We start from the raw sequence: 18,431 nt of genomic DNA on the forward strand, positions 1-18,431 counted from the left end.
TGCTCCTTTTTTTTTTCTTTTTCCTTAAACTCAGCTGAGAATATGAGGACAATGTAGGCTGGTTATGGAGTCTGACACCTCCAGTAGAAACTGAGTGAAAACACTCAAACAATTATTTTTATGTACCCCACTTGTACGTCAACAGATATCAACAGTTGTGGGTTTGGTTCACTCTGTGTTAATATATTTGTATCACTAGGCCAAATAAAGACAGGCTCATATATGGAGCTATCCACAGCCCTAAAATTGTAGATCAAAGATAGTGACATCAGCTGGATTAGACCTACTTTTAGGGATCAGTTTTGAAATTTCAAAGAATTATTGTGACAGTTTTCATATTATTTTACAATAAAATATTCATGCCAGTTTAATGAAACTGAAGGACTCCTGCATGTTGCTTGTCAGTGGTGGCTTGTTTAAATGTTCAGCTCGTGCTTTTTCGAGGGGCTATCTTCTCATTAATCCAGTTTACGTAGTTAGTCACTCGTGTATATACTCCAGGTCTGTTGACTCTGCCACAGCCATCTCCCCAGCTGATAACTCCATACAGGTAAGAGATTTCATTTTTATCACAGGCCAGAGGTCCACCAGAATCTCCCTGTGTTCAAAAGAAGGAAAGATTATCTAATCTGATAGAAAATAATTGCAAAAAGATCAGTCAGGGAAAGTCCCAAAGGGAGACTCACTGGGAAAGATGATAGCTTTTGTTTCTGATTTGTACAATGAGATTTCTAACGCAAAAAAAATTTACCTTCTTATAGCCATGCATTAAATAGAATTACAGGTATGATTTAAAAAATTAACTCAGTAGATGATTTCTAAAATCAAACCTCAGTAGACTAGTGCTTCCATATTCTTTTTTTTTAATCTAAATCTCATATGAAAACATTCTGAAGTATGATGGGGGATTTTTTTAATCCACATTGAACAGAAGTATCAAAATAATAGATTTTGTCAAATACACTTTTTGAAACCCTCTTGGATTCRGATGCCTACTGAAGAGCATGGATGACTTGCCTCAGTTTCAATGGGAGTAAGTCAGTCTTTGGGGCTAAGACTTTAAATTGTCTTATGGATGGATTACATAAGGCAGAGAATATTTGAAGAGTTTCTCGGTGTATTAAAACCCTCTGAGATCACGAAAGTGTTCAGAAAGCTGTTGCATACACACACACTTTTCTGTGCCACTGTGTGATTCTGCAATTTTGTGTAGCCTATATCCAGTTTTGTATGGGTTGTGATGCTATCAAACATTTAAGACCAAATTAATCTTTTTCAGCACACTGCAGCAAGGATGAATTTGATAAATTACAGTCATTCAGGGAAGATACTCATTTTTTGTCTTCTTCTTGGACTTTTTATTGAAATGGAAGTGTTAGAAATGGAAAGGAAAACATGACTTAGTAAATAGCACTGCTGAAAGGAGCCACACTTCTAATTGTTGGAGACAAAGAAGTACATGTTTTCCTATTTAAAAAAAATTCTTTTGAGAGCAAAGTAGGAAGAAAAATTGTGTTGCCTTAATATTAGGAGATTTCTGTGRTGAATGAGGGACATAAGATGCAATCTTGTCTCTGAGATTAATTTACTTCTCAGAACCTTGCTTATTACTCCACAACTCAGAAGTACCACTGATTTCAATTTCTATATCAATTCACTGATTAAAAAAAAAAAAGAGTTACCAAGAAAAATCTTTAAAAACAGTCAAGCAGAATACATTGTCTACTTGGTATTTATTGGTTTATATAACTCGTGTTTTATAGATTAATTTCCTGAGAATACATTAAGAAAATTCAAAGGCCAGCTACATTTATTGTGACATTAAGAGATCTATTCCGTTCCTATTTAGACCACACTACAAATCTGCTGGAAAGGAAAAAAAAATGAATTATTGATTCACTGATAATGATTTCAGGTCATAAGCACTGTATTGCAGCAACATCTGTGACTCTAAATCAGTGTTTTTCTGAAACTGATTCTGGAGAAGAGAAAACTGAGAGGGGTTCTTATCAATGTATACAAATATTTTAAGGGAGGGTGGCAAGAGGAGGGGGCCAGACTCTTTTCAGTAGTGCCATCTGACAGAGCAAGAGGCAGTGGGTGCAAGCTGAACTACAGGAAGTTCCACCTGAATATAAGGAATAACTTCTTTACTGTGAGAGTGACAGAGCACTGGAACAGGTTGSCCACAGAGGTTGTGGAGTCTCCTTCTATGGAGATATTCAAGGCCCGCCTGGATGCAATCCTGTGCAATGTGCTCTCAGTGATGCTGCTTGAGCATTGGGGATTGGACTAGATGATCTCCAGAGGTCCCTTCCACCTCAACCATTCTGTGATTCTTCAGATCATTTGTCTTTGTGCAGCTCCTGTCTCCCTCATTTCTTCATTCTTCACCTTCTTTCTCCCTCCTTCATTCCTTAGCAGCTCTGTTTCTCCAGGGCAGGGAGTGAGAACCGGCTATAATACTGAAGAYTGGTATTACTCCCTGGGCAAAACATTGAAAATTGAACAAGCGAGGCAGTTTCCAGTTCTCTAGCTACTATGAGTGCTTGCAGCCAGTAACTACAACCAGCTCTCACCCTGGCCTGGAAATGCAGAGCCACTGCTGGCTGCTACCATTTCATTCTTGACACCTTTCTTGGGACACATGATCTCTATGGGCATTCCAGCACACAGTACACATTAGATTCTTTACTTAATCTCACTGCCAACTATTAGATATATGCTGACTGTTCCCCAATTTATCGCTAATGGAATATAACCTTCCTCCTGCAAAAAAAAGACAATCAAAAGTTTATCCAAGTAGCAGCCTGATCCTTAGTTTAAAAAGCAGTCTGATCTATCACAACAGCTCTGTAGCCTCCTTGAGAGCCAGTGTGACACAACTCCAGAAGAGATGCAAAGCAGTAAGAATTTGAGGTTGATCCACGAAGAGTGGGAGTCATGAAACACAGTTTCCAACACATTGATATTCCATCCACTGTGATAACCTCAGCTCYTCCAAACCCACCATTGCTCCACACCTCCTACCGAGGTATCCTTATTTCCATGCAGGCAAGAGGCAGCAGCTACTGGCACTGGYTTTGCACAAGCTGCCAGCTGGCCATCAGAGCACTGCCATCACATTGCAATCTCCCAGCCACAGGCTAAGGCAACTCACCTTCCTCTGCATAGCTGTTTTACATGAAGTTAGGAGGMATATAATGCCTTGGATGGTTTTACCCCTCGGTGGAACTTAGTTGACATTGAGCGGATTAAAAAATTACGGTGGAGGGAAACGGTGTGGTCACAGGTTTCATTTCTTTAGGAAATGGGGCTAAAAAGTTAGATATCACTGTAATGTCAAAAGGCAGTATTGTAATGCTGCAACATATCTTACGATAATATGCATATGAGTCAGCTCCAGGCAGTGAATTCACAACATTACCTGGCAAGCATCAGACTTGCTATCGAAGTATCCAGCACAGAACATATTTTCGCTAATTTCTGTTCCATAAACTTCAGGGCTTCTGCACTTCTCCTCAGGAATAATTGGTATCAGAGTTTCTTGCAGGATATCTGAATAACCAGATATATCTTTAAAAATTCACAGAGAGGAAAAAAAAAGAAAAAAAATCATTTTCTTAGAATGTGAAGAGCATAACATGGAAAMACAATCCAAAATACAACATATAAATGCACTTAACATCTCAGTGATTTTTGTGTTGTGGATGTCTTTAGAAGGTAATAATTATTCTAAATAATCAGATCACTTTATGCTTCTCTGGCCAGATCCCATACTCTTTAAAATAGCACCATTTTGTACCGAGGTTTTAATCCAGTTTAGGTTTTCTCATTTCCAAGAGATTCAGGAATTCCCTTAGCAGTCCTGTTTTAGCCCTTCAGTCTACTCCTCTTTCCAGGTGTGATATTTAATCTGCTGTTTAATCATAATCTTATCAAGGCTCCATTAGGTTTTGTTACCTTTAGATCACACAGTTAGATCAAGACCATGTTTGCTCTTGCTAGGTCTCTTACCAAATGATGCAGCAAGMTCCCCCATCATTCTCACCTCTCTGCATAGGTCCCTGCTGCCTCCACATCAAAGCAACGTGGTCAGGCCTCACAATCTTGAAATTCTCCTTCTCAAAGGATGGATGAGAAGSAGTATTTCCTTCTTTTCACCTTTCTCAAGCTGTACATTGCACTACTTAGCCCCAGGTCTAGCTGCCTCCCTCTAATAGTCTTTTCCAGAGTTTCTTGCCCAGGAAGGTAAAGATCTCCATGACAGACTTTTGTTTAAGTACATTGTGGTTGGTTTATGTTCATTGATGAACCTTGAGAATCGAGAGGTAGGATTCACTGGACTAAATGCAGGTATGTACGATGATAGTWCCTACAGCTAAGCTGCTTATAGAGGGAGCCCCTCACACTCCACAGAGACCTAATGAGTTGACAACTCATMTCATCCTAAMATAGATGCAAACATTCGGTTGAATGAACGGCACTCCGAACTCCAGAGACTATTACGGATGTTTAGGATGACCATTTCAGAGATAAATACTGTAAACAGCTGAAGGCAGGTAAAATGAATCCCACTAGAGGTCCCTTTGAAAGTATTTTCTGAAACTATAAATAGTATCACATATCCTTGAGCATTATGTTTAAAATAGCATAATTTTTTTCCCCCAGACACTGACTCTGTCATTGACTCACTCTCATGCCTGTGTCCCCAGCCGGAAATCTGACATTTGTACTGCTCAGGGAAAACAGTGCTACTTTCCGGTAGGCAGATTGGCTGGACAAACTGGGACTTGACGGCACAACGCTGGCCATTCTTCTTCAGCTTAATCAAAACTGCAGAACAGAAAATACGGGAGGAATAAAGTGATTGTTCTCCTTTTTAAAGGGATTGGCAGCAGTGGGTCTCAGATACAACTTTAATTATCCCCTAAGCTTCTCTTAATTAAGATATTTCAATCAAAGACAGACAGACTCATCTCAACAGCACCTGATTTCACAGTAAATTGAAGGCTGAAACATTCAGCTCCTCCTCTTGTGGGAATATTTGTTTTATGCTGCACTYGCTGAGTAGATTTTGCTTCACTGCCTTTGCAGAGAAAGGGGAAGAGAGAGAATATGTATGCCTCCTCCCATCTTAAAGTTAAATAACAGTGACAAATCCACAACTTCAGCTGAAATCAGTGGGATGTGTAAGTGCTCACTGTTTCTCAAAGTCTGGCCACATGCCTAATTTTGGAATGATTAAAAAAAATAATTACTGAAAGAGCTGATGTAATTCAAACTCCTTGTTATCACTGACTTCAGCAAAATTGAAGTTCTCTAAAACTAAGGAATGAAAAACTAGGATATTTCAAAACAAAGCATCTGGAAATGACAGAGACCTATGCTACCTCCATAACCTTTAGGTGCCTTCACAGGGCTAAAACCAGCAAACCCTGCAAAACCTTCAAACCAGTCCTGACTGGTCAAGGGATTATTTGAACCATTTTAGCAGAGCTTTGCTTGTTTTATGAGGTGATTTCAGCAAGTTGGGTCCCTCTGGGAGATGAAGCACTTGCCCTGAATCTGCACGTGTGACCATTGCACCTCACTGCACTGGGGAAGGATGGGTCCGTGGTCAGGCAAGTTTGTCAGCAGTGAGRTGCGTACAGTCTAACGAGTATGTGTAAATATAGAGTCATACGACATCGTGAGCTTGATCCTGAAAGAAGACATCAGAAGTAGCGGAAACACTGGTCCTCTGCAGAGAACCGTCTGTATTTGGCTATAGAGCAAAAGAGGGGACTTAGTGTTTGATGGAAAAAGGGCAACTGTCTGGTTTGGGCTCACCATCAAAGGTGGCCGAGCTGAGGTGACGTGAGCACATACATTAGCACATGTCTTTCAGAAACTAGAGGTTTTCTGAGCACAGCTGTGTGGAAAGCAGGAGGTCTTGCTGAAAAATCATCTTATTTCTCTACTTTTTGGTTTCATGTACATGTAAACAGTATCTCACGAAGTGAGGAGCCCACAAAAGGTGCACTTCAGCACTCAAGAGCTTGCTCTTCTTCGCCTCCTCTCTCTTCCCTGCCAACTCTGCCCACTTCAGAGTTCTCCTTACTTCCCAGCAAACACTTGTGTGGTGGTTTGTTTCCTTTTGAAATGCAGTATCAACACCAAACAAATCTTCTGTTGCATCAGAAAAAATCACTGACAGGGTGCAGTATGCCCCCTTATTTTCTTTTCCTCCAGATTTTTGCCTGTGATCAGGCCATTGGTTTTTAATGGAGCACATCTTAGGATCTCCATCTTCAACCAGTCCCAAACTTGGACACTGTGTATCTGCGAGGCATGCCAGATTTCAGAGCAATCGAGAGTTAAGGGATCTCAAATGGACAGCTCTGATTTACACCAGGATAGCTCAGAGCAGAGTAATACCTCAAACCAAGTTCAATTCGTGCTATTCTGACAGAGCTCCCACCAACACAGCATCTGAGTGCTTTATGCTATATAGTCAGAAGTATTCACCATCTGGGAGCAAAAAAGACAGTACGTTCCTGACCTAAGCTATCCCTGATGCCAGGCTATTAAATACACTCATAGACAGAGTGCTCACACAGCTTGATACTCGGGGGAGACATGCCAGCTTCYGTAAGAGCAGATCAGGAAAAACGAAGCGAGCTTCTCTTCTATTGTCATTCTGACTAATGTTATAAGGTCAATCAGAAGGGCATTTAACTTTTGACTGATAAGACAGCCGATTTTTARATCTCTCTCTTGAGTGTAAAAAAAAATGATTCTTAGTAACATAGCTTTTTGGAGCAGATGGGGCTATTACATTCATCTTGTCAGATCCTCTATACAATACAGACAATAGAATTTTACCAAGTAATTCCTGCATCAAGCCCACGGTTTTTGGCTCAGTTGAAAAAGACGCCCAATCCCACAAAGACTTGAAGTGATGATGGATCTGCCATACATCTAGGTAAATTGCTCCAATGGCTAATTACCATAATTATTTAAAATTTGCAACTTATTTCTCATCTGAATTTGTCTAGCTTTCAGATGCTACTATAATTCTGGTGGAACTAAGGACCCTCTGCTATCAAAAGCCTCTCCTAATGTTTCTGATTTTTCCACTGTGAAACAGTTTTCAACAGAGCGACTGAAATGAACTAAGTCAACTAAACAGGATATAATATTGTAAGAACAAAAATACTCACCAATATCATGTTCAGTAGGGTTGAATACAGAATACTGAGGATGCAATATATATTTCTCTATTTCAAATGTTTGTGTAACATCAGTTGTTTTGTTAAATATATGCTGACCCAGAACTACTGTAATAGTGGATTTCGGTGGACTATAATACAAAAGAAAGAACAGCAATTCTGTGATTAACACGACAAATAAAATCCAATTTTCAATGACTGTGTGTCCCATGAATTATAATAACCTCAGCTCCCCACCACGTCCATTTTATTACCTTCTCAAAATACCTTGACTTGTCTCCCAGGCTCCCTACCTACTGCTGGTCAGGAAAAAGATGACTAGTGTTACAAAGAGATCCAAACTCTGTGGATCCTGATTAACCTAATTAAAGGCTGCTGCTCCTTGACAGAAAGAAATGACAGCCTAAATATACTGCTGCCAAGCTGCTGGCAGGCCAACTGCTATAAGGGCTGCAAGCACCTCTTGTTCCAGAAACTAAATTACGTAGACTTCACCAAAGAGTATAAAAATTAAAAAAGAAATGAGAGACCAGAAAATTAGTCAGTGGTGGATTTCTCTAGGAAACCAGGATTTTAAAGGTATTACAGGCATGGATAAGGATTTTAGAGGTGYTGGGAAACCAACAACTCAGGAACATCTGGGCAGCATTTGTTTAATCGTAACTACCACCACTTTGGTGCTGTGATTAAATTGGTCTATGTTACATCTGCTGTCTAGAATCACAGACTCCTTGGTGGGGAAAGGCACCTCTCAACAGCATACTGATCTAATTGGAAAAAAACACATTCAGAGGAAATTTTGGTTTTTGTAATTCACACCATCTTTTCCAGTTGTTGATTGTTTACTTTAAAAAGACCAAAGTACTCTTATATCCAGTGTCCAAGGATGGACAAGTAATAGGAAACAGTACAACAGTTGGGAATAATGGAAAATTTGGGATCAACCAGGTAGGGTTTGGAAAAGTAGTAAACTCTCTAGCTTTGAAAACAGTGGAATTCAAATTTTGCTCTTGCTTTAAAACAGATTTGATCTGTGTGCGTGCAAGTCTACAATGAATTTAGTTTGCAGGTGTCTTCTACATCAGAAAACTCCTATGTTTATGCAGGAGTAGAAAAGCAACTGCTGTCATACATTGTGCACAGACACAGAGTGATCAACACTACTAAGTTTCCCTAGTTGCCTTTGTGTTCGTGTTCCTCACCAGCATCTCTCAGATACAAATGYACAATGACTAATTTACCTAGATGAAAACACCCTGACTATCTGCAGTGCACGGAAAAGGCAGCTCTCCTACAACAGTAACTATGCTTACAATTAACGAACGCAAGCTCAAAGTTTCCTTTTTTTAGATGACTGGGAAAACAGAAGACAATAAAAGATTCTTCAGTGAATATATAAGGTCAGGATTTTCCCCTTGTTTTTGTAGGGYAAACTGACGCTTTTGAAAATCAAGCTTGGGGTCTGTAAAACAAARTGGAAGTTTGCTTCTCAGGACAGTACTTAGAACGGATCTTAAAGGCACTAAATGGTTCTGCTCTGACTGGCTGTGAATCGATGGTGAATCATTCAGGAAAAGAGAGAGGAAAGAAAAGGGGGAGAGGTTACAAAAAAGGAAGAAAACAAAAAGTTAGTTGCACAGGTATCTATTGTCGCCTAGCGGAAAACAGTAGAAACTGTGGCTAACTCAGAGGTCCTACCCAAACGGAAGAATGYAAATTACTGTGTAGCAATTAGGGAAAATCTGTATGTACGAAACCACCAGCTGGAAGTGGGTGGAAATGTCCTGAATAGATGCCAAAGTTAGTAGCTATTTCACAACATTTGAACAACAAATGCATTGTGGCTCGAGCTCCAAATGCCTGAGTACAGCATTCACCGTRGTATTATTAGCTCTACAAGCTATCAGGGTATGTATGCTGGCATGAGGTTTTCTGTTTCTCTTGGCGTCTTTGTGGTGCAAAGGAACAAAGGATATGAAATGATGTAATATTTTTCCCATCAATGTGATCAGACTGAAATCAGGAAAAGTATTTAGAATTTGTGGAAAAAGAAACATTTAGAATAAAATAAGAGCACGCTGTAGGCAACATTTTCTCCAGTGTCCTACAGCTGGAAGAAAAAAAAATCCCTCAAGGAAATTAGCCCCTAAAATCCCACCGAAATTCAACAGTGCTTCAATTCTTCCCTTTGGCTCTTGGAAAAGCTCAGCCCACTCTATTTGTGTCAACCAGCAGTAATTTATTATCTCTCATAAATCATTGCTTGGCTGCTTCAGTCTTTTTGAACAAAACATGACAACGAGAGTAGTCATCTCTGTTATACCTCAGAGCAGGCATAAACATGAAATCACGTAACTGCAAAGAAGCGAAATACTTACATCCTCCCCGTAGATGTGTATGTGTGGACGCTCTGTTCTATACCCTGACATCCTTAGACCCACCACTACCTTATTCCTTTAATCGGGTCACTTAACTTCTTTAAGACTCCTTAAGGAACAAGATAAAAAATAGCGAGAGAATAGGTCTCCAAGGTATTTGTCAGCTCATGAATTGCACTCAGTTTGCCCATAGCTGCTTTGAAACATTGGCCTTCTTTTTTGTTGTTGCAATTCAGGTTTGTTGTGATTCACAGGTGGGCTGTGGCAATGTCTTACTAATATGAGTTTACCTGTTAGCAAAGCAATGTGCTGCTGACACCACCCAGCAAGTCTGAATAAGGCTTCCAGCACAGAAACTGTCTCCAATATATATAGCTGCTGTCCAGGGATGAGATCCAGGCAAAGATGAAGATCCCCCAACGATCCTGGGTCTTACAAAACTTCTTTTTTTGTGTCTTCTGCCACATGGTCTTCTGGCAATTGCAAAATTATCCACATTATCTGGAGCTGGTGGTCTCCTTTCCTTGCTTGCTGAAATATGAAAGGGTATGGTATCAGACGATAAACTCTAGTGATTTCGAAGGACTGGAACTTCCATAGGAGTTCCATACACACAAGAAGTTATCATTAAATGTTCACATGCAACTGAATCTCACTCAGGAGAATTGCAAGACGGAAATCAATGTGTCTTCCAAACTCTTTGGCTGCACATATATTAGTATAAATTAAATGTGCCTGGGAATGTGTAATCAGACACTGCTCCATTTACCAGTACAGCTCTAACTTTTATTACTGGTGGAGATACAACACAGCACATCTTCATTTTCACAGAATGGACTAAGCTATGTCATTCTAATGAAAAGGATGAATATAATTCTTAATTAATATCATCAATCACATATTTGAATTATAAATGTGGAATAAAAGGACCACCCAATACATTAACTTTTCAGATTATGACTCTATTCTAAAGGCCTGCTTTAACAACAGTTAAATATTGATCTAGGCAAAAAGAGATCTCTTTAGTTTTTGGAGTTGATATACTTTAYGTCATAGGCCTTCAGGTCTAGTCCTCGGTTTACTCACAGAGGTCCATTCCCTTCTCTGAGGCTATTTCCCTGAGTAAGGACAATTTGTATTAAAGCATCATTCATTTCTGAAGTCTTACATGTTCTAGCAGAAATGCTGGTGCTATTGGGATGACTGTGGTCACTAAACTGTGACAAGGGTAGTATGATACTGCTATGTTGCAGGAAAAGAACATCTCATGTTGTATTATGACTTCAAAAAATGCAAATGCAGCTTGTTTTTATCATTCGATTTACTRCAAGTAGCAAAATATTCAACATTCTGGGAACAGTAGAATATTYAAGATTACACAGTGAAAACTAGTATCAGTAGATCTTCATTAATTCATAACATATATTTTAAGACAACCTTTACGTACCACAAGATTGAATGTTACAATATTCCCAAGACAAACTGTTGTCCTTCCTGATGTAACACCATGGTTTCTCATCATCATCTGGATTTCTAATTAATTTAAGGGGAGAATRAATTACAAGCATTAACCACAATGTTGTTCCACACTTCCCAGATGTTTTCTGCGATTTCTCTTGCACCGTGCAGAGGGCTGACAGGACAGCCAAACGTTGAGACATCTGAACCTGACCTAACAAAGCCCCCCCAARATGGCTAGGTAGCCTTTCAGTAGGGTTACTCATGCCTAAAGATAAGCTGGTCAAGCATATGGTCAGAGGGCAGATTTCTAAGGTTCTTCAGGACTTAAAATGCAGACATATGACTCAATACCAATAAATGGTCTTACAACTATTTGGATGCATTACAATGTTCACATGGTTTAACTACAGCCTACACTGCAGCACTTCAGCAGATTTCAGATCAGCTATTTTCAGGACTAAATCTCATGGGAGAGATTACTTATTTAGATAAAATTTTAAAGTGAGGAAACTCTGACACAGGTGAATTTAGAAAAAAAAAATCCATAACAAGAATAACTAGCAAAAAAGAATTTGAGATGCTCAGGTTCATGTGCCCTGGAGAGTCCGTGGAAACACAAGACTACCTCAGGAAAATATTACATTCTTCAAAAGTATTTTAAGAAGAGAAAAAAAGCCCAGAATCAGGTTAGTTCTTTGTTATTTTTGCATGAAATGGGTCTTTTCATTTGATTCCACTAGGTTTCTCCATGATACAGCAAAACCGTCTTTGCCAGTGCTGCAAAGTAAGTAACGAGAAATTTGCCCAGTTTACTAATTCAAGAATATAGGGAAGCTCTGAAGATCCAAAAAGATCTTCAGTATGACCGAAAAAATAGATAAAGTAATTCAGTGCTCTAGATAAACAGGAATTCTAATTTCAACTGGATTTATCAAAAGTARTAGGTATTATTTTAAGGTTCTTCTTTTTTCCTTTTCAATCTGATTGCTATTCTGAAAAAGATTAAARCACTTTCACATTTTGAGAACTGAAGAAGCAATACAGGTTGAATCATCTTCCACCAACAATGTTTCTAAATTAGACAATTTAAGAAGGAGATATCTGCAGGATTGTGTAGTATAGCAGAGAGAGCCCCAGCAAGTGACAAAAGTGGAAAGCTTTTTTCTCAGCTCTACAGAATATGATAACATCAGCTCCTACACTATTTAACTCTTTCCATTTCAAATCTGCAAGGAAATATTGTGCTTAAATGATGCAAACTGAAGGGATCAGGATTTATCAGATAAATAAATTGCCATGCTGTACAGCAATGCTGTAAATCTCATACTTAAGTGCTTGAACCAGGACCAAGCGTTGGAAAACAAGCCAGTCTGGATTAAGGGAGGGTATAGGAACCGTTCATTARCTTGTTTTAGATCTCTAAGAAGAGACGCTGCTTTGAGCATTCATGCTTTGTATCACCAGACAAATTAGGAAGTACAGTATACTCTGATCTTCCTGAAATACTAGTTTGACTTTCACACACAAAAAATACAGATCAACCAGTAAGTTATGGAGAAGCATCTAAACTTTGCCATATCTAGCATTTACTCATCTCCAGAATTCACTCTAAATGGAAACATTTCRTTTATTTATGGATGTCTGTTGATCYCATGAAGACCTCAGAGACAAGGGGAGCATAAAATGAGAAGAGAAGGCCTATRTACCACAAATCTTTTCATTACAACTGCACAGAAAGCTTTAGGAAAAATATAGTCTTTCWTCTATGCAGTTCTATCAAAATCAAAACACTGTGAAATTTTATTTTTCAAGAATTGTGTTTTGGAAGAAATCTCAGAAAGAAATTTGACATCCCATTTTGATATTATGTAAGTATAATGGTTTGATTTCTCATTCTGAAATAACTTCTCACCTTCAAAATGGTTTTCTTTTCCTTAATATTGCATAGTGCACAACTTGAAATTAAAAAATGAACTGTTTCAATCTGGATAGTGTGTTTCCTCCTCCTTGTGAATATACAGTTATAATCAATTTCAAAATTGTTATGGTATGGCCCCATTTGTAAAAAAAAAAAAAAAATCCTGGAAATAAAAAAGACCAGGAATCCCAAACATTATTTTATGACTAGCCTTCTCTTGGCAGACCCAACTTTTGATCTYGCCCATCTACCAGATTTAGTCTTCTCCACACATATATCCCTTGTGTCAGACTGCTAAAATTTTCTGAGATAGGGGATATTCCTGGCCCTTCTCCCTGCCAAAGATGCTCCCACAATACATCCACCTCTTGGCTTACAATTACAGGAAAAATGAGAACTTTTCTCACCTGCAGTAAGAGAAAGGTCCCAAGCCTAGCAATATTGCTTTTTCAACACTGTTGACATGAAGCTCTTCATAAAGTAAATCTGAATTCCAGGGCAAGCAGCTGTGTCCAGAAATTGTTGTCTTCGCAGTACCTCTGTAGTCTGTACCATTGCCAAGATAGCAACGATGGCTAGGAGCTGGCAAAGCAGCATACTGGTCAGGATCAGAGCAAACTGCACATTAAATAAATACTTATTTCATGTCCCAGGTCCCAAAAGAGGGTCAGCGGCCCAGTTCTAGAATGCCTTTTACCTTTCACAGGACTTTGTTCCAGCAAATGAGAACTTAAAAATCAGTGAGTGGTAAAAACTACTATTTAAAATGAATAGTGATTTAGCCTCATTTCACACATGCATAAATGACTATTCAACAGGCAATACAGCAGAGAATTAGACTTAAAATTTGTACTGTGTATGGAAGATTTAGTCAGCAATCTGCGGCAAAGTCAGCAATATGGTTGGGATTCATCTAGCCTAATTTTAGACACTTACAACTCAGCTCTTTACCGGAGACTCTCTTTCTAGTCAGTTGAGAGAAATGGGCATTTCTAGAGCAAAACTGATCTAGCCTGTTTTAGGTGAATTTTTTAAGATGTGATGAATCTTGCCATATACTCTTGACTACACCAGTAAAGAACTACGCTGGTTCTTCGTTGACACCAAAGGGAGTTGAAGTCAAGCAGCTCACATCGAGATGTCTATGTTGTAAGGTAGCCAAAACAATCCTGCCTTCCCAGCGAGTGCTTCGAAGGCCTGATTTTGGAAAAGACTTCTTTTAATAGCTTCAAACACACTTCTATACATGTGTATACACACACACTCACACACACACATATATATATTTAGGTTCACATTTATACACATACATATTGCAAATACACCAATTTCACAAAGTTAAGCTAGTATGTTGAATTCTTATACTCAAAACCTGTTTCTTTGTTACCTGCACATGGTGTATTTCTTCAGATAGGTCTGACACATATATACTCTATGACCTGTATACTCAGCTGCCAAGATCTATCAGCAGCACATACCAGCATTATGGCTGAAAAGCGTGTGGGGATGCATTTGTATACAAATAGCTACATGGAGCAGAAAGCCTACCCTCAAAACACAGCTCAGACTATCCCAAAGGAAACACAAAACCATCTAATGTACAAAGAGGATTAATTGTGACCAAGCCCCAGAGGGTTTCTTATCCCAGCCATGTCAGTGTGACTTACCCATGACATCTGCAAGACTGCTGGAATGTTCATTTAAATATATAAACATGCTTAAATATATAACACTATMATACTGCTTGACTGTTGAGAAACAAGCTGTGAGGATGATCTGTCACAACCCACAGTGTGGACAGCTATTGCCAAAGATCTGTTTATTTTGACAGAATAATGTGACGTGGGAAATGGGGCATATAACCAGCACTGAACTAGTGAATTGCAGCAATAAACCGCTGACGTTGATTATCCTTCCCAGTCATCAGTGCAGCCACAGACCTCAAAATTACAAGCAAGCACATGGCATAAATTTGGGAGCTGGATGTCAAGGACATTGATGCAGGAATTTAATGTGAGCTAGCAGACAAACACTTTGCAAAATTGTCTTTCTTGCTTGGCTTGGCAGACACTTCTGAGACCGTGCGACAGAGTTTCCTCTTCCCCTCCCTTAAATCAAATTCCTTTTATTTCAATAAGGTGAGTATAATATTAAAAACAAACACATATCTTAACAACCAAAATCTTAATAGAGCTCGAAAAGAGCTGTCTTCCATTTGTATCTCTAGTAATAGCAACCATTTCTTGGCAAAACTACCATTTATTTTCTGAGCAGGTTGCCAGTTAAGAGGCTCTGTTTACCTATCATGAAAATACCACCGTCATGYTGTATGCTAAATTCTTTCATTTAGCTAGGGATGTGCCAGGTGCTGTTTTTATTTGCACTGTATTTATTACATTCCAAAATGATTTAGCRTTGCCTACTTTGGCGGGGATGAAATAAGAAATTCTGTTTCAGTGCAGGATCGGGGCCATGTTCTGCAACACCAATGACTTGGACATCTTGCAGATGGTGTTTACAAGTTGTGCTCAACCTTGTCGGCCTTAAAATCTAATGTATCTCTGTTTTTCAAAGTTTGACAGTCAGTGCGAAAGCTGCCAGGAGATTATAACTGGAAGATTTTGGCCCCTTTCTAAATCATCCCTCATGTTCTTCTGTAACGAAGAAGTTTGGCTCACGAACTGAGCTTGCCGAGAGCAACAGTAATAGCTCTCACACAGGTTTGGGTGGCGTTTTTTTTTTTGTTGTTGTTTTTCTAAGGAATATTTTGGGAAAAGACTGGAGTAACTTCATCTCAAAACATGTGGAGAAACATTCAGGTTAACGCAGTCATTAGCTGCTTTCCATCTGTTTTTCACTCCAGCACGCTGCATTTGACAAGCTTGCAGTAGCACTCCAGTATCCATAGCACACCTCATTAACGGGCACCTCAGTAGAGATCTAACGCCATTAAAAAGTATGTGCAAAGCCTAATACATATTATCATCTGCAACTGAGGACAAAAATTTCCTAAAAAAAAATTTTTTGAATTTTTGCAGTTTTAGAGCCCTTTTGCTTCTAATAGTCTTTTTTTCAACTGCTACAACATCAAAAAAAAAACCCTCCTTTTCCCTCTTTCTCGRAACCGGTGTGTAGGTGGTCTGCTTACAGCGCTTTTAATGGATTGTGCTGCCTGGGAATTGTTCTTTCTGAATTCTTTATGACTTCTGCAGCTTCTCGTAACTCTGAAATGTATTTATTTGCTTATGGAAGAAAGTAATGGAAGGCAGCACATATGTATTCTTGCTCGTTCACTTCCCTTTGGTGCTGCCAGTCAATGTTAGAATGGAATCGGACTAGAATTTCAGAGGGAACTTTGGTTTCACAAAAACCTAGCTCCAAGTTACTCTGCAGATCTAGGTCAATATCTTCTTTTTAGATTTAAAAAAAATAAAATAGAAATAATTCCCTTTTATGTTTTATTTTTGAAAATCCTGGAGGTTTAAATAACTGACATCAAACATTCTCATTGTGTCGGGATGGCACATTTTGTCAGAATGTCACACCAAGCTTTTGTGTCGAATTTTTTCAGTAAAAAGCAGTTCCAGATCTTAAACCAAATTAAAAGCAAACTGAAGTAGAAGTTATCCCACCAGTTCAAGCTGCTGACTACCTGAAAACATCTGAGAAGATCTTTCTGTCACCAGATCKTGTCTCAAGTTCCGTAGTTACATACCTGGCCATTTTTATGAATATCTTTTGGAAGTTTTTCTGAAGCAAAGAATGCACCTCTGTTCTGGATTTTTTTTCCCCAATTATCAACCACTTTGCTAAAGTTTTTGAGCCTTGACTGAGTTTTTTTTTTCCAGCTACATATATTCTGTTTCATTCTGTTAATAGACATGGGKTTTTTTTTCCCTCTGATGGTGCTAATCCTGGGGCAGGACAATTTTAAGAAAATCGTATATTCAGTGATGCTTTGTCTTATCCCTGACCCACTTGTAATGCTTTTATTAAATACCATGTTAGATTAGTTTCTAGTCTATGTTGTCCTATATGAGCTAATGGCAGGAAGGGGGAAGAGGACAAGAATAAAAGTTGTCTCTCTGCTTACAACTGTCCTCATAAGAGCTCTTCCCCAGTGTCTTTATTACCAATTGTCCAGACAAAAAAGATCTTCAGAAAGTCATAAACTAAACTAAAGTCTTGGCGTAACTGAGAGGACATCCTCCATCCAACGCTTCCTTCAAGCGCTCATGCTGTCCGCTTTCTGAGCCCTTTGCAGGGCAGAAGTTAAATTTCTTTCGCGTGCGCGCTCCGGCTCGGCCGGCTGCTTGCAGAAGGGACAACCCTCGCGTGGTTCGCCTGCAGGTTCCCTGACTCCGGCCCTGGCAAACAGCTGGAAGCTGCAAGTTGGCCRCTGCAGAGGTGAAAGCCGGGAAGGGCTTTGATTTCAGGAAGCTGCAGCTTGCTTTGCTGCAAGCCCAACTAACCGCTAGTCTGAGCTGGCAGTAAACCTGCAACAGAAAGGAGTCTCCAGCATTCGTGGAGATTGCTCTTACAGGTGTCTCGCTTCGTTGTATAAAGCACTGAGAACCCCCCAGGTATTCTGAGGGCAGTAAGGCAGCAAGACATTCCTGCATGAAATGCAAAAACCACCATGCTGAGAGCTTTGAGAAACATCCACATTTGCCTAGCACTGTTCTTAATCATCTTCCCAAAGGAAAATTCGGATTACCTTCAGAATAAACTCTATAATCTTATCATATATTTTATATATGTGTGTGTGTGTGTATGTAAATATATATATATTTCAGTATTTCTATTTGKGCTTACAATTTAATACAAGAGCAAATAACATATGCAATTAATTTCTAACAAATAACTAATTCCTATTTATGTGCTGCTTTCCCATTTGTTGAATAGCAGTAAAACCTCCAGTTTGACATCACCTACCACTGAAATAAATCTCCACTGGAACTGCAGCCTGGTTATGAAACACAGAAACAATCTGTTTGAGCCAAAAACTATGCAGAAATACTGGGAAAACTGGCATCTCTTGTAGTGAATTAAATGTAATAGAAACTTAACATGTAAAATAAGAATGGGTTTAGTCCTGGAAAAACAAAGTGATTTGTAAAGCATAAAAGATCTCTTTAAGTTGCATCAAAACTCCAGGAGAYTGCACACTCCATTCATCACAGCTAGACTTACTAAGATATTTCTCCTACAAAGGATCTTAGTATCATTGCACTTGCAAATAYTTGTAAGATCTACTAAGCCAAAATTGAAGAGTTGTGTTTGCCATAAAAGCTAGTGCACAAATCTACTTTCTACTTTCCTGGTAAGCTGGATCCTTTCATTTAAAGATTTAAATCCAGAAATCTATAAACTCTACCAATATTCTATTATAGCTTAGCAGAGCAATATCCTTWATAACAAGAAGGACTGGTTCTTTTTCCGTTTCATTTTTTCTGGTGA

General features: G+C 39.0%; 1 protein-coding gene across 1 annotated transcript in view; it reads right to left on the reverse strand.

The window, feature by feature from the left end:
• Positions 1 to 424: 424 nt before the first annotated feature.
• HGFAC (HGF activator) overlaps positions 425 to 18,431 on the reverse strand; it is a 43,141-nt gene continuing 25,134 nt past the window's right edge. Inside the window, exons 8-14 of the mRNA XM_085309694.1 lie at positions 13,379 to 13,553; positions 11,040 to 11,125; positions 9,883 to 10,123; positions 7,206 to 7,345; positions 4,696 to 4,836; positions 3,428 to 3,576; positions 425 to 598 (exon numbers count right to left, since the gene is read on the reverse strand). Of these exons, the coding sequence (XP_085165820.1) occupies positions 425 to 598; positions 3,428 to 3,576; positions 4,696 to 4,836; positions 7,206 to 7,345; positions 9,883 to 10,123; positions 11,040 to 11,125; positions 13,379 to 13,553 (1,106 nt within the window). The remainder of the gene's footprint in view (positions 599 to 3,427; positions 3,577 to 4,695; positions 4,837 to 7,205; positions 7,346 to 9,882; positions 10,124 to 11,039; positions 11,126 to 13,378; positions 13,554 to 18,431) is intronic.

This window comes from Rhea americana, unplaced genomic scaffold (genome assembly GCF_003343005.1).
Source record: "Rhea americana isolate MKP2758 unplaced genomic scaffold, rheAme1 scaffold_30, whole genome shotgun sequence".
Taxonomy (NCBI): domain Eukaryota; kingdom Metazoa; phylum Chordata; class Aves; order Rheiformes; family Rheidae; genus Rhea; species Rhea americana.